The sequence below is a fragment of the Trichomycterus rosablanca genome, chromosome 1, assembly GCF_030014385.1.
Source record: "Trichomycterus rosablanca isolate fTriRos1 chromosome 1, fTriRos1.hap1, whole genome shotgun sequence".
In the NCBI taxonomy this organism is placed as follows: domain Eukaryota; kingdom Metazoa; phylum Chordata; class Actinopteri; order Siluriformes; family Trichomycteridae; genus Trichomycterus; species Trichomycterus rosablanca.
Window position 1 is genome coordinate 30,343,359 of NC_085988.1, and position 12,756 is coordinate 30,356,114.

Genomic DNA, 12,756 nt, shown 5'->3' on the forward strand with positions numbered 1-12,756 from the left:
CAGGGCCTTAACCTGTTATCCCTGTCTGAAGTGCATATCTGTCATTAGTGCATATTTAGTTTGATAAAATCCAACATGCAGAAATTACCGCTCTAAAAAACAAGACAGGAGAACTCCAGTATGTACTTTCTCTTAACTAGGACCAATTAAGAGTAGCCAAAATACCTACTTGCATGTTATTGCATTTGCATGGCAAGAGCAAACTGTATTTGTAAATGTATATCTTGGTGTGGGTGTTAATTATTGTGGTATGCGCTATCACTCCTCCCTGTTTTTCCTGCATCACTCAGGTGGCATAGGGTGTCACTTACATACCCCTCAGCATGGTATAAATAGTGTTTTCCTCCTGTGGAGTGACACAATCCTAGGTGGGAAGACTGAGATCCAAACAGACACAGTGAGTGCAGAGAGGAACCCACACAGTTCTGTCTCTGTGCTCCCAAGCAGAAAGGACCCTGGGGAACTTGACACCAGCTGAGCCTCAAAAACAAGGTAGGAGAACCCAGCTGACAGAGGCTCATCTGTTTGTGTGGAACTGATGTTTTTGTGAACCTGTGTTTGTGTGTGTGTGTGAGAGAGAGAGAAAGAGAGAGAGAGTGTGTATGGGTAATTTAGTGTAAAAGCTAATGCAGACAGTTTAAGAAGCACAGGGTGCAGATAAAATGTGTGAGAAGATACAGTGAGTTAAAGATAATTCCATAATGCTGCCACCGTTGGAAAACAAGGGTAAGCTTTAGCAGATTTATTTATTGAGCACTGAATTGATAAAGCATTGGTGTCTAGGAGGAAAGGTTTATGTTATATCATGGAAAAGCAGCTGAGAAATGCTGTCAATGTTTGACACCTACTGGGAAACCAGTGGTTTTGCTTTCTGGTCCTTGCATTCATCTTCCATTTGTGCAATATTTACAAGTGTTCACTTTTCTGTATTTATTCTAAGTAAGAAGTCTCTGTCATGGCAGTCCTGGGATTTTAAAGATGTCATTAACTACTTTTTTTTCCCTTAACTTAATGATTGGAACACATCATTGTGAGTTGACTGAAAATATGCTGTGCCATACATACAGCATCTTTTTTTTTTTTTTTTTTTTTTTTTTTGGTGCTGTGGTTATACAGTATAATGTCATGTTAAATAAGTACTTGGGTGGCATGGTGGCTCATTGGGTAGCACTGTTACCTCACAGCAAGAAGGTCCTGAGTTTGGAGTTTGCATGTTCTCCCTGTGTCTGCGTGGGTTTCCTCCGGGAGCTCCGGTTTCCTCCCACAGTCCAAAAACATGCAAGTGAGGTGAACTGGAGATACAAAATTGTCCATGACAATGACATTTAAACTTGTAAACTGATAAATATTGTGTAATGAGTAACTACCGCTCCTGTCATGTAAAAAAAAGTGTAAAACATGACGTTAAAATCCTAATAAATAAATAAGTCCATGGAACTGTTGATTCGGGTGGATAGATTTACAACCTGAATAAGAAAAAGTTGGGACAGTATGGAAAATGAAAAATACAGTGTTGCTAACATTTGATTTGACTTATTTTATTGCAGACAGCATATTTTGTGTAATCAACTTGATTTAATTTTTACATTCATGCTTGCATTTCATGCATGCAACACATTTCAAAAAAAGTTAGGATGTAAGGCTGTATTGCTGCCATTTGTTTTTACAACACTTAAAACACATTTTTTTGGCACACAGGATACCAAGCAATAAAGTGTTTCCATTCCAATACTTCACATATTTTCTATTGGGGACAGGTCAGGACTGCAGGCAGGACAGTCCAGTATCCTAACCCTTATCTTACGCAGGGTATATTAACAGATAAGAACATGTTGACCAGACAAAACATGAAATATCTTAGGTTCATACTTTCTGCAATTAAATAAAAGTCAATGTTACAAGCACTGCCTTTTTTGTTCCAACTTTTTCTGATTTGGGGTTGTATTTCAAGACACTAAAATACTACACAAAACAGGTCTTCTATGAATTAGAGGCTGTTGGTACATGAGGTACTCTATCCACACATTACCAAAGACCTAGAGGCTGCTGTGCAAGAAAGATGCCCTGAATAAAAAATAAGCACTTTAAAAACTTGACTGAAGATTGTTTCTGATCACATGGGCAAAAAAGCAGGATCAGATACTTCTGTTTGCATGGCAGCCTCTAAGCCCATTACAATGTAAAGCCTGCTTGTCAGCATATGGTAATTTATTCCCAACAGTGGCAAAAGGAGCAGTGTTCCATGTAATTTGTAATGGGTGCAGTAAAACTAGCCTTTATACTGGCATAGAAACGTCACCAGTAGTTTAGAATATTTAGTATTTCAGTAGTTAAATTATGTAAAAGCATAAAATAATTTGAGTTTGTGAAAGTCTGTAAGAATTTATATTTGTGTTTAAATAACTGAGAAAAAAGCACTTGTAAAAGTCTTTAAAATTCCTAGACTGTCATGACTTGTGAATAACAAATGTGTGTACACATTAACTGTAGGTTAACACCTTTTCTTGTTAATTCCTTGATCACTAACCAGCTACCACACTGTAAATACTCCCTTATTTGCTACTTTAAAATGTCAGTCTGGTGCCCCTGAGGCACTGACTCCAGTTCCACTTGATAAAATGTCTAATACGAGTGATTGATGGCACCAAAACGATAAAGATGCCCATTGAGAAAAGTTGCCATATCCAAGAAAAAAGAGATTTGCTAGAATAAAAGGACACAATTACTCCCGGGGCAGAAGAATAAAGAAGGTATAAAATGAAGTTTTCAGCTGTCGATCGATTTCTGAATGCTTGTCTCATGCATTTCACAGAGGAGCTAAATGCCACTTATAAAATAATGCCACATTGTGGGTCAAAGCTCAGCATTTTACTGTGTGCTGGTATTTAAGAACACTGCACCAAACATTCTCACCATCTGTCCCTATATCTGCCTGATTGTGCCATAGGACTGTTATTCCCATTAGTGCAGGTTGTGAGTTTGAACAATTTAAGTGGTATTCCTAAAATAATCCACAAAACTGTGTTTTTCTTTAACCATTTATCAAAACATTTTGTCTCTTAGGGTAATTCATCTCATGTTCAAATCTGATTAATTTAGGCCAATTTCTGCCTGGCTTTTTAAAGATAATATGCCTCTCTTAGAAAGGGTCATCTGGAGACATTTAGAGACCCTTACAGCTTTAGATTTTAAAAGCATACAAGAAATGTGTTTATTTTGTTTACAGACAAATTTAATAAAAAAAATTTATGGAAATGTTTTCTGTAGTAAGATTTAACAATGAAATTTTTCAAATTGCAATATGGACACAAAGTTAAAGGTGGTGGGCATCTAGGCACTTGCAGGGCAAAGCATATAATTGCTTTAAAGCCTGGTTTCTTTTAACATTTCTTTCACAAAATGTTTAGGAAGATTCTCTTTGCCTCTACACTTGGCTTACTTATTTAAGTCATGGATTTTAATCTCTGAAAGCTGTTTCAAAACATTTATTATTAAAGGCACTGTTCAAATAAATGTAAAACAAATAATTCCATAGATCACAACAGCTTCCCTCTCTCCCCATTTTTCCTTTAGAAGCTGGGACCTTGGTGATACCATGGAGCCACACAATCCAGTGGATGCTCCGAGAGCTTCCATGCCAGATGAGTTGTGCCATCCTTTTTCAAAGTTTTCTGAATGGAAGTTTAAGCTCTTCCGGGTTCGTTCAATGGAAAAGGCCCCTCTGCCAAGTGAGCCTTTGCAGGGGAAGGAAGCAAAGTTGAGGGTGGTTGAACAGTGTGATGACTTAAGAGGTCCAGGAAGTGTTATGAAGCTCTGTCTGGGAGGCAAGAACAAGGAGAATGTAGAGGGTCCGGGCAGGGAGATCGATCTCAAGCTTCAGGAGATTGACACACACATGGAGCATCTCAGGTAAATGGATAATGATCAGGTTTAGTTAAATATCAACAAGACAAAGATGATTAACATGTGCCCCATTTGTGCATTTGAACTAAATCATAATTAATAAATGGACTAAATGAAAGCTAGCTAATATCTTTCTTTTTTAGGTCTTTTTGTCGCTTATGCGGCATAATTCTGAGAAAAGCAAAAGGCCCAGAGCATGAGGTCCAAGGAGACCTTGATGATTCCAGCAGAAATGCCTTACGCAAGATGGGTTGCAAAGCTACCAGATGGCCTGAAGTCATTGTAAAGGTCTTTAAGGTGGATGTGAGTGGTGACATGGAGACCATTCACCCAGCTATGTTCTGTCATCAATGCTGGACAGTAGCTATAAGAGGAGGGGGGATCTGTAGTTTCACAAGGACTCAGGTTCCTGTATGGAAGCCTCATACCTCAAATTGCTTGCTTTGTTACCCCAAGATTAGAAAACTTCAACGAAGAGGAAGGAAGAGAAGCAAACCACTACATAGTACACACATCCTTCCCAAAAAGACAAAAAGAGACTCTCCAACATTCACAGGGGGCACTAGAGTGTGGAGACAAACCACAGACAACCCAACAGCTGTGAATTTTAAAACCTGGGTAAAGCCGACTGCTCAGAGGAACCTTTGGGTAAAAAATATCACTCGTTGCCAGAGAGATCACCTGAGCTGCAAGCTGCTACCAGGCGATCTCCCTAAAGAATTTGTAAATGCTGTTGCCTGCCAAGTTTGTGATCATCTGTTGTCTGACCCAGTTCAGTCCCCCTGCCAGCACCTCTTCTGTCGCACCTGCATCCAGAAATACAGCCTTGCCCTGGGACCCCAGTGTCCAACCTGTGGACTCCTCTTTAACCCCACTGACCTGAAGAGCCCTGCCAAAGCATTTATCTTTATTCTCCAGTCTCTTCCTCTGCTCTGTCCAAGAGAAGGTTGTGAGGAGTGGGTTAGATTTGACTCTTTCGGAGACCATTGCCTGAATCACTGTCTTGAAGCCAACAATGGAAAGGAAGAAAGTATCACAGAGCAGAATCTGGATGGCTTTATGCCTGTCAACAAGGGTGGCCGTCCTCGGCAGCACCTGCTCTCACTAACACGAAGAGCACAGAAGCACAGGCTAAAAGACTTGAAGAATCAGGTGAAGGCTTTTGCTGACAAAGAGGAAGGTGGAGATGTGAAATCAGTGTGTTTGACCCTGTTTTTGCTGGCTCTAAGGGCAGGCAATGAACACAGACAGGCTGATGAGCTGGAGGCCATGATGCAAGGTAATGTTAAATTGCAAAACCAAGAAAACTCTAAAATACTCTTAAATCCACAGTTGTTATCAAACACATTATTGGAACGTTATTGGAACACATAATTTCACTGAAAGTTTTCTGAAGATAGGCTGGGTCAAAAATACACATAGAGCATAGCTGTATGCATGAGCTTCCATTTTTTGTAAATACCTACAGCTGCTGACTTTACTGCGTTCAGATAAACAGGGTTAGTTTGCATGCATTAAAAGGTACATGCACCAGTGATCTATGCCAGGGTTGTAAAGATAATTCTAACTACTCCTTGCTGATGAGCCACAAAGTTTAGTTAAAATTTTAGGTGCCAATTTTGAGTGGGCCCTTCTTTCTTGCAAGGCAACTTACACTGACCAGCCATAGCATTAAAACCACCTCCTTGTTTCTACAATCACTGTCCATTTTATCAGCTCCACTTACCATACAGAAGCACTTTGTAGTTCAACAATTACTGACTGTAGTCCATCTATTTCTCTACATACTTTTTTAGCCTGCTTCACCCTGTTCTTCAATGGTCAGGACCCCCACAGGACCACCACAGAGTAGGTATTATGTAGGTGGTGGATTATGTTGAGCACTGCAGTGACACTGACATGGTGGTGTGTTAGTGTGTGTTGTGCTGGTATGAGTGGATCAGACACAGCAGAGCAGCTAGAGTTGTTAAACACAGTGTCCACTCACTGTCCACTCCTATCTAAAGTCAGAGACGATCTCCCATCTATTGCTGCTGTTTGAGTTGGTCATCTTCTAGACCTTTATCAGTGGTCACAGGACGCTGCCCATGGGGCGCTGTTGGCTGGATGTTTTTGGTTGGTGGACTATTCTCAGTCCAGCAGTGACACTGAGGTAATTAAAAACTCCATCAGCACAACACACACTAACACACCACCACCATGTCAGTGTCACTGCTGAGAATGATCCACCACCCAAATAATACCTACTCTGTAGTGGTCCTTTGGGGGTCCTGACCATTGAAGAACAGCATGAAAGGGGGCTAACAAAGCATGCAGAAAAATAGATGGACTACAGTCAGTAATTGTAGAACTACAAAGTGCTTTTATATGGTAAGTGGAGCTGATAAAATGGACAGTGAGTGTAGAAACAAGGAGGTGGTTTTAATGTTATGGCTGATCAGTGTAAAAACCCATGGTGGTTTAAAGCTTGACTGTGGAAAGTGTCACCCATATTCAGAAGCTGCTAATTTATGGTAGACTTGTTTTGGTAATTGATGATCCCACTGTAACAAGTTGGCTTTTATTGACTGACAGGAATTGTAGTAAATGATTTTATTATTTTATGTAAGATTATATTATAAGCCACAAACTTAGATAACAGTACTCACTGGCAACACTTTTTTTATAGTAACATCTCAAAAGACTGTTACTTACCTACTTAGCCCAGTTGCTTACTTAACATCTACATAAAGTCATTATATATGTTTAAACTGGTTTGTTTTGCCTTTGTCTTTTTCTCAGGCAGGGGTCTCGGTTTGCATCCAGCTGTGTGTCTGGCGATCCGAGTAAACACCTTCCTCAGCTGTAGTCAATATCACAAAATGTACCGCACTGTCAAGGCCATTAGTGGACGTCAAATCTTCCAGCCCTTACACACTCTTCGTAATGCTGAGAAGGAGCTTCTTCCTGGATTTCATCAATTTGAGTGGCAGCCAGCATTAAAAAACGTTTCCACCTCTTGGAATGTGGGTATCATAGATGGCCTGTCTGGGTGGACAATCTCTGTAGATGAAGTACCTGCAGATACCATTTCTAGAAGATTTCGTTATGATGTGGCCCTTGTATCGGCTCTGAAGGACTTAGAGGAGGACATCATGGAGGGACTGAGAGAGAGAGATATAGATGACAGCACCTGTACCTCAGGTTTCACTGTGGTGATCAAGGAGTCATGTGATGGCATGGGAGATGTCAGTGAAAAGCATGGAGGTGGACCGGCTGTCCCAGAGAAAGCAGTGAGATTCTCCTTCACAGTCATGTCCATCACAGTTCAAGCTGAAGGTGAGGCGGACGCGGTCACTATCTTTCAGGAGCCAAAGCCTAACTCGGAGCTCTCCTGTAGACCTCTGTGCCTTATGTTTGTGGATGAGTCTGATCATGAGACGCTGACAGCCATCCTGGGACCTGTGGTCACCGAACGTAAAGCTATGAAAGAGAGTCGCCTCATTCTTTCTATAGGTGGTCTCCTTCGTTCCTTCCGCTTTCACTTTCGAGGCACAGGCTATGATGAAAAGATGGTAAGAGATATGGAAGGTTTGGAGGCTTCAGGTTCCACTTACATTTGTACCCTGTGTGATTCTACACGAGCTGAAGCCTCTCAGAACATGGTGCTTCACTCTATTACCAGAAGCCATGAAGAAAATCTTGAGCGTTATGAGATATGGAGGACTAACCCTTATTCTGAGTCTGCAGAAGAACTGAGGGATCGAGTCAAAGGGGTCTCAGCTAAGCCATTTATGGAGACACAGCCTACATTAGATGCCCTTCATTGTGACATTGGCAATGCTACTGAGTTTTACAAGATTTTCCAGGATGAGATTGGTGAAGTATACTTGAAAAGCAACCCAACTCGAGAAGAGCGTAGACTCTGGCGCTCAGCCCTTGACAAGCAGCTTAGAAAAAAGATGAAGCTAAAACCAGTGATGCGGATGAATGGAAACTATGCACGGCGACTGATGACCCGTGAGGCTATCGAAGTGGTGTGTGAGCTGGTTCCTACTGAAGAGCGGCGTGAGGCTGTAAAGGAACTCATGGAGCTTTATCTTCAGATGAAACCTGTGTGGCGTTCTACCTGTCCAGCTCGAGATTGCCCAGATCTGCTCTGCCGTTACAGCTTCAACTCTCAGCGATTTGCCGAACTCCTTTCCACAAAATTTAAATATCGTTATGATGGCAAGATTACCAACTACCTCCACAAGACTTTAGCTCATGTACCTGAAATTGTAGAGCGAGATGGATCGATTGGTGCCTGGGCCAGCGAGGGAAATGAGTCCGGGAATAAACTTTTCCGTCGATTCCGTAAGATGAATGCTAGGCAGTCCAAGATGTTTGAGTTAGAAGACATACTAAAACACCATTGGCTGTACACATCTAAGTATCTGCAAAACTTCATGGAGGCTCACAAAAGTTCTGCGAAAGCATTCCAAGCCACTATTCACCCTGAGGAAAGCCCTGATGACTTAGATATAGAACCTGACATTCCAGACTTTTAAAAAGTAAAGATGATAACTGACAACTATGCCCAGTGATCAATGGCCTGGAGTGGTGTGTCAGCTGGTTCCTAAAGAAAAAAAAGCAGTGGCAAGACAACCAACTCAACCTCCACAATCCTTTAGCTTACTTCCCTAAAACTGTAGAGAGAAGGAAGTCTGGGAACACGCCTGTCTGCCGCTTCCATTAAGTGAATGAGATGGATGCCTGGCAGTTCAAAACATTCAAGCTTAAAGACATACTGAAAAAAAACATTGGACGTACATGGCAAACATGCTTGAAGGCTCACAGTAATTTAAAAACACTGATGATTTTTACATATATATATAGCACATGGCATAGAGTTTCAAGAAAAAGTGAGCAGAGAGTAATTTACTTTGGACTTACTTGGGATATTTATTTCCTTTTTTGACTCTTTGCAATAGGACACCTTTTCAAAAACTGTTGTTTTTAGATGTGTTTTAGAACTTTGACTTTAAATTGAATCACAATGTTATGCATTTTTTAAATATCTATTGCAATAAGGTTTTAAATATCTGTTGCAGTATTTTCTTGGCTTATGGGGTTGGCTTATTATTTTTTCCTTAGGTTTTGTTCTATTCTCTTTTTCATACTTGGTTGCTAGTGAAATAAGGTATAGTTTATTGTATTTTTTAGTTAGAAGACGCTCATGAATTTATACAGAAGGTTTATTTATGGAATCAAATGAAAACACTGTAAGTCACCACCAGGGAATAGCTTTAACAGATTTCACTTTTATTTTCACTGTATTCATTTATCACAGAGGGCAAAGACAAAATGATATTAGGGAAACTCCAACTGCCACAGTTTGTGAATAAATCATGAACGGCATTGCTTTAGAGCTGTAAATTAGGGACCTCTTAAAGAATAGCAGCAGAGTTGGGTGCTACTACATTTGCACTTTTTCATAGATTTGCTATTTGTTTATTCTAACATCAGTTTTACTCTAAAGATTTTGCACAATCTTAACTACCTAACTATAATTATTATGACTTTGCACCAGACAATACAACACATCATCCTCAGTTAGCCAGTCACATTGTATAGTGCTAGTTTAATAATGTTTTTATGTTTTTTAATATCTGTACTTTTGTATATAAAACAAAAAGTGTTTTTATTAACTAATTTGTTTATTTACTTAATTTGATGTCAATTCATTGTGTTACATTTGTTTAGTTTACAGTATTTTACATTTATTGATTAATTTCATTGACTGTGTTTTTGGAAGCATTGATGTCCTTAATTTTATTTACTACATAAATACCCAGCATTATGTAACAATGTTAAAACCAAAACAATAAGCTGTAATATGGAAGAATAGTGCTTATTGTTTGTTATTTTAATAAGCTCTTGACTTTTTTCAGAAATGTTTTTATAAGTATGCGACAACACATGATACTACATGCCACCCGCGGTGAAACCAATAGACACCAATACCTCATACCACTTTTAAATAGCACTTTGTATTACATTTGTGCCTCAGACTATTTTTATTTTATACGTTGTGTGAGGGGGCATTTAACCCCCAGGTAGCATTTTATTCATTTTTACTTTTAAATTTCTTGTGATATCTATGGTTTTATGGATTTTTTATTTACTGTGTATTTGCATAATTGTGTTTATTTGCACAATTTAATTACAGATGTAATTTCTTTATTGTTTGTAGTTGTGCACACAATATTGTACATGTTCTCAAACTTGTTTTCTTTCTTGTGAGAACAACACTGTGACTAAATAAACAAGAATTTATTACATTTGTTGATTTTGTTCTAAATGTCAAATATGTTTTTTTACTTCTTAGTTTTACTAAATAATAGCTGCATTAAAACACACATTGTTTTGGGCATATTTCAAAGCTCTTACAGCAATATATTAAGTAATGAACAAGATAATCAGTTTTATTATTCAGAAAAACAGTGGTAATATTGCACTATAATTGAGAAAATATATAAAAATATAAATATATTATTATATTAATTATATAAGTTTTTTATCTGCTAAATTCATGTATAAACTAAATCTAGTAATGTCTTTGTTGCATATAATATTCTTTACTTTTTTTAATAATTAATTGTGCAATATTTTAAATATGCCTGTGGTTATACCATCTGTATTAACAAACCTAGCCTGGCACAAAAATAACAAATTTCAACTAATTTTTTATTGTTACTGATTTGTTGAAGAGCTGCTGACCTTGTCACTGCACTTCTAAGCTCTATTGGAATTAGTGGCGTAACTAAGAGCTCATGGGCCCCTATGCAAAAAAAGAATTTTGGGCCCCCTAAATATACTGATAGCTGATCCGAATGAATTAAAGGTACTCAGAAGTTCATGCGGCTTGCCTTGCACTTAGCAAAATCATCTACAATAGACTTAAAGTCCAAATTCCTGGCTCTGGTACTTTTAATGCACAGTTTTGGTTATTTTAATTGTACTTAACAAAAATATTGTAATATAATAATAACGACCTGGCGAGTGCAGCCAATGGGGAGGCAGTGAGGTGAGTGGTTGAGTTCATGTCGTGGAGGTCCCCTCCCCCGCCATGGGCCCCAGTGCACCTGCCCCCCCTGTAGTTACGCCCCTTATTGGAATCTCCTTTACAATACAAATACACATATCCTGTCAATTATGTGTATTCCATATTAGTCGTTTTAGAAATTTTTCACACTTATAGCAATCTGCTGATCAAGGCATTCTGGACCATCTTGTTGGGAGGCACCCTTACACTGGGGCATGGAGATCTTCCCTCATCCAGAGAAGGTCTCTCTCTTTTTGATATGTTCACCTAAATAAGTGAGGTGGCCATCTTTATTTGGGATCTGGAGGGTAATGAACATGTAATTAAAAAAAAAATTAGGACAAAAACTGTATAAGACAGTTATTCAAATTATAGTACAAGACTACATGCTCAAATGTCTCTAAAACTAATACTGATTACTGTAAAATATTGGTGTCATTCATTTGTAATGAGTTTATCCTTCTGTAATTATGATGAACACTGGAGCCCAGTGTTGTATTTTTGCAATGTTCAAAAACTGCCTACAAATCAAATGGACAGAGTGCAGTTTGTTAATATATTACATTTTCTGTTACTAATCGTCATACAAAATGTAGAAAAAATATTACATGATAAATTCTTACTTGAACACCTTCCAAATTTTGATTGAAAACAGGAGCATGTGATTTAAACAAGGGCAGCTCTTTTCTTTCTGACTTTAGTGAAGCACATGACCTTGACTGTAATTGTAAGTCCACCCACATAATTGCAATCCAAAAGTTTAGAGAGTGGGCTTCTGGGAAATGTTGTTTTGGCCATTTTTGTCAGAAATAATTATGATGGCATCATTTAAAAGAAATGTTGAAATTCTGCAACTGGAGTCTCCCAGGGTTAAAGATTTAATTAGTTAATAAAAAACTAAAATGCAATGAATAAATATAATTAAATACCATTTTAACGGTTTTATACATTTTTATACATACGCTATAGTCACATTTCACTAAATTCATGGTTGGTCAAATAAACCACTTTGGGCGTATAACTGCATAATTAGATTTATTCTGATGCACTGAAAATGCATTTGCATAGAAATATTGTAAAGAATTATGTGAAATATGTCATTTATTTACTAACCCTCTACAGTCCTTGCATTACTAACCCTCGACAGGTCTTAAAAACTAAAACCACATTCTACAACTGCTTTAACAAATTGTAAGAAATAACTTTGAAGAATACCCCATATTTGCAAAACTGATGTAAAGATCTTGAAATGAATCAACACTGTTTTCAAAACATTGGTACAAATCCCATTTTAAATTTTTTTTAAATCTACATTACGTAGTATAGTATAGTATATAGCATAGGTTGATGTACATGCTTTGTTACTTTTTATAATATTAACTTGTGGTAGCAAAGCTTAGTTTCATAATGCAAGTTGAAGTTGATTTTTAATTCCTATCCTATATGATTCAACAAAACAGTATAATTTTGCAAAAGATAGATCTGTGTAAGCTGCTCTGTATGGTAACAGTGGTGCAGTGCAGTGGGTCATACCTTTTTTTTTATTTTATTTTATCTTACCTGATATTTACTCATTTTTTAATGGCAACATATGTATGCATATACATGCACCAATCAGCGATAACATTAAAACCAACTCCTTGTTTCTACACTGTCCATTTTATCAGCTCCACTTACCATATAGAAGCACTTTGAAGTTCTACAATTACTGACTGTAGTCCATCTATTCCTTACATATCTTTTTAGCCTGCTTTCACCTTGTTATTCAATGGTCAGGCCCCCACAGG

The 12,756-nt window shown here is 38.1% G+C and overlaps 1 protein-coding gene across 1 annotated transcript; it reads left to right on the forward strand.

The window, feature by feature from the left end:
• The first annotated feature begins 3,595 nt into the window (after positions 1–3,595).
• On the forward strand, positions 3,596–8,432 carry rag1 (recombination activating 1). The gene is made up of 3 exons (XM_062998043.1): positions 3,596–3,909; positions 4,047–5,182; positions 6,685–8,432. The coding sequence occupies exons 1-3, from the start codon at positions 3,596–3,598 to the stop codon at positions 8,430–8,432; spliced, it is 3,198 nt and encodes a 1,065-aa protein (XP_062854113.1).
• The last annotated feature ends 4,324 nt before the right edge of the window (positions 8,433–12,756 follow it).

Excerpts from the sequence above, each read along its gene's own strand:
- rag1 (XM_062998043.1), top strand. The coding sequence starts at position 3,596 with ATGGAGCCACACAATCCAGTGGATGCTCCGAGAGCTTCCATGCCAGAT. Across the intron at positions 3,910-4,046 it reads ACACACATGGAGCATCTCAG|GTCTTTTTGTCGCTTATGCG; the intron begins GTAAATGGATAA and ends TTTCTTTTTTAG. Across the intron at positions 5,183-6,684 it reads GCTGGAGGCCATGATGCAAG|GCAGGGGTCTCGGTTTGCAT; the intron begins GTAATGTTAAAT and ends TCTTTTTCTCAG.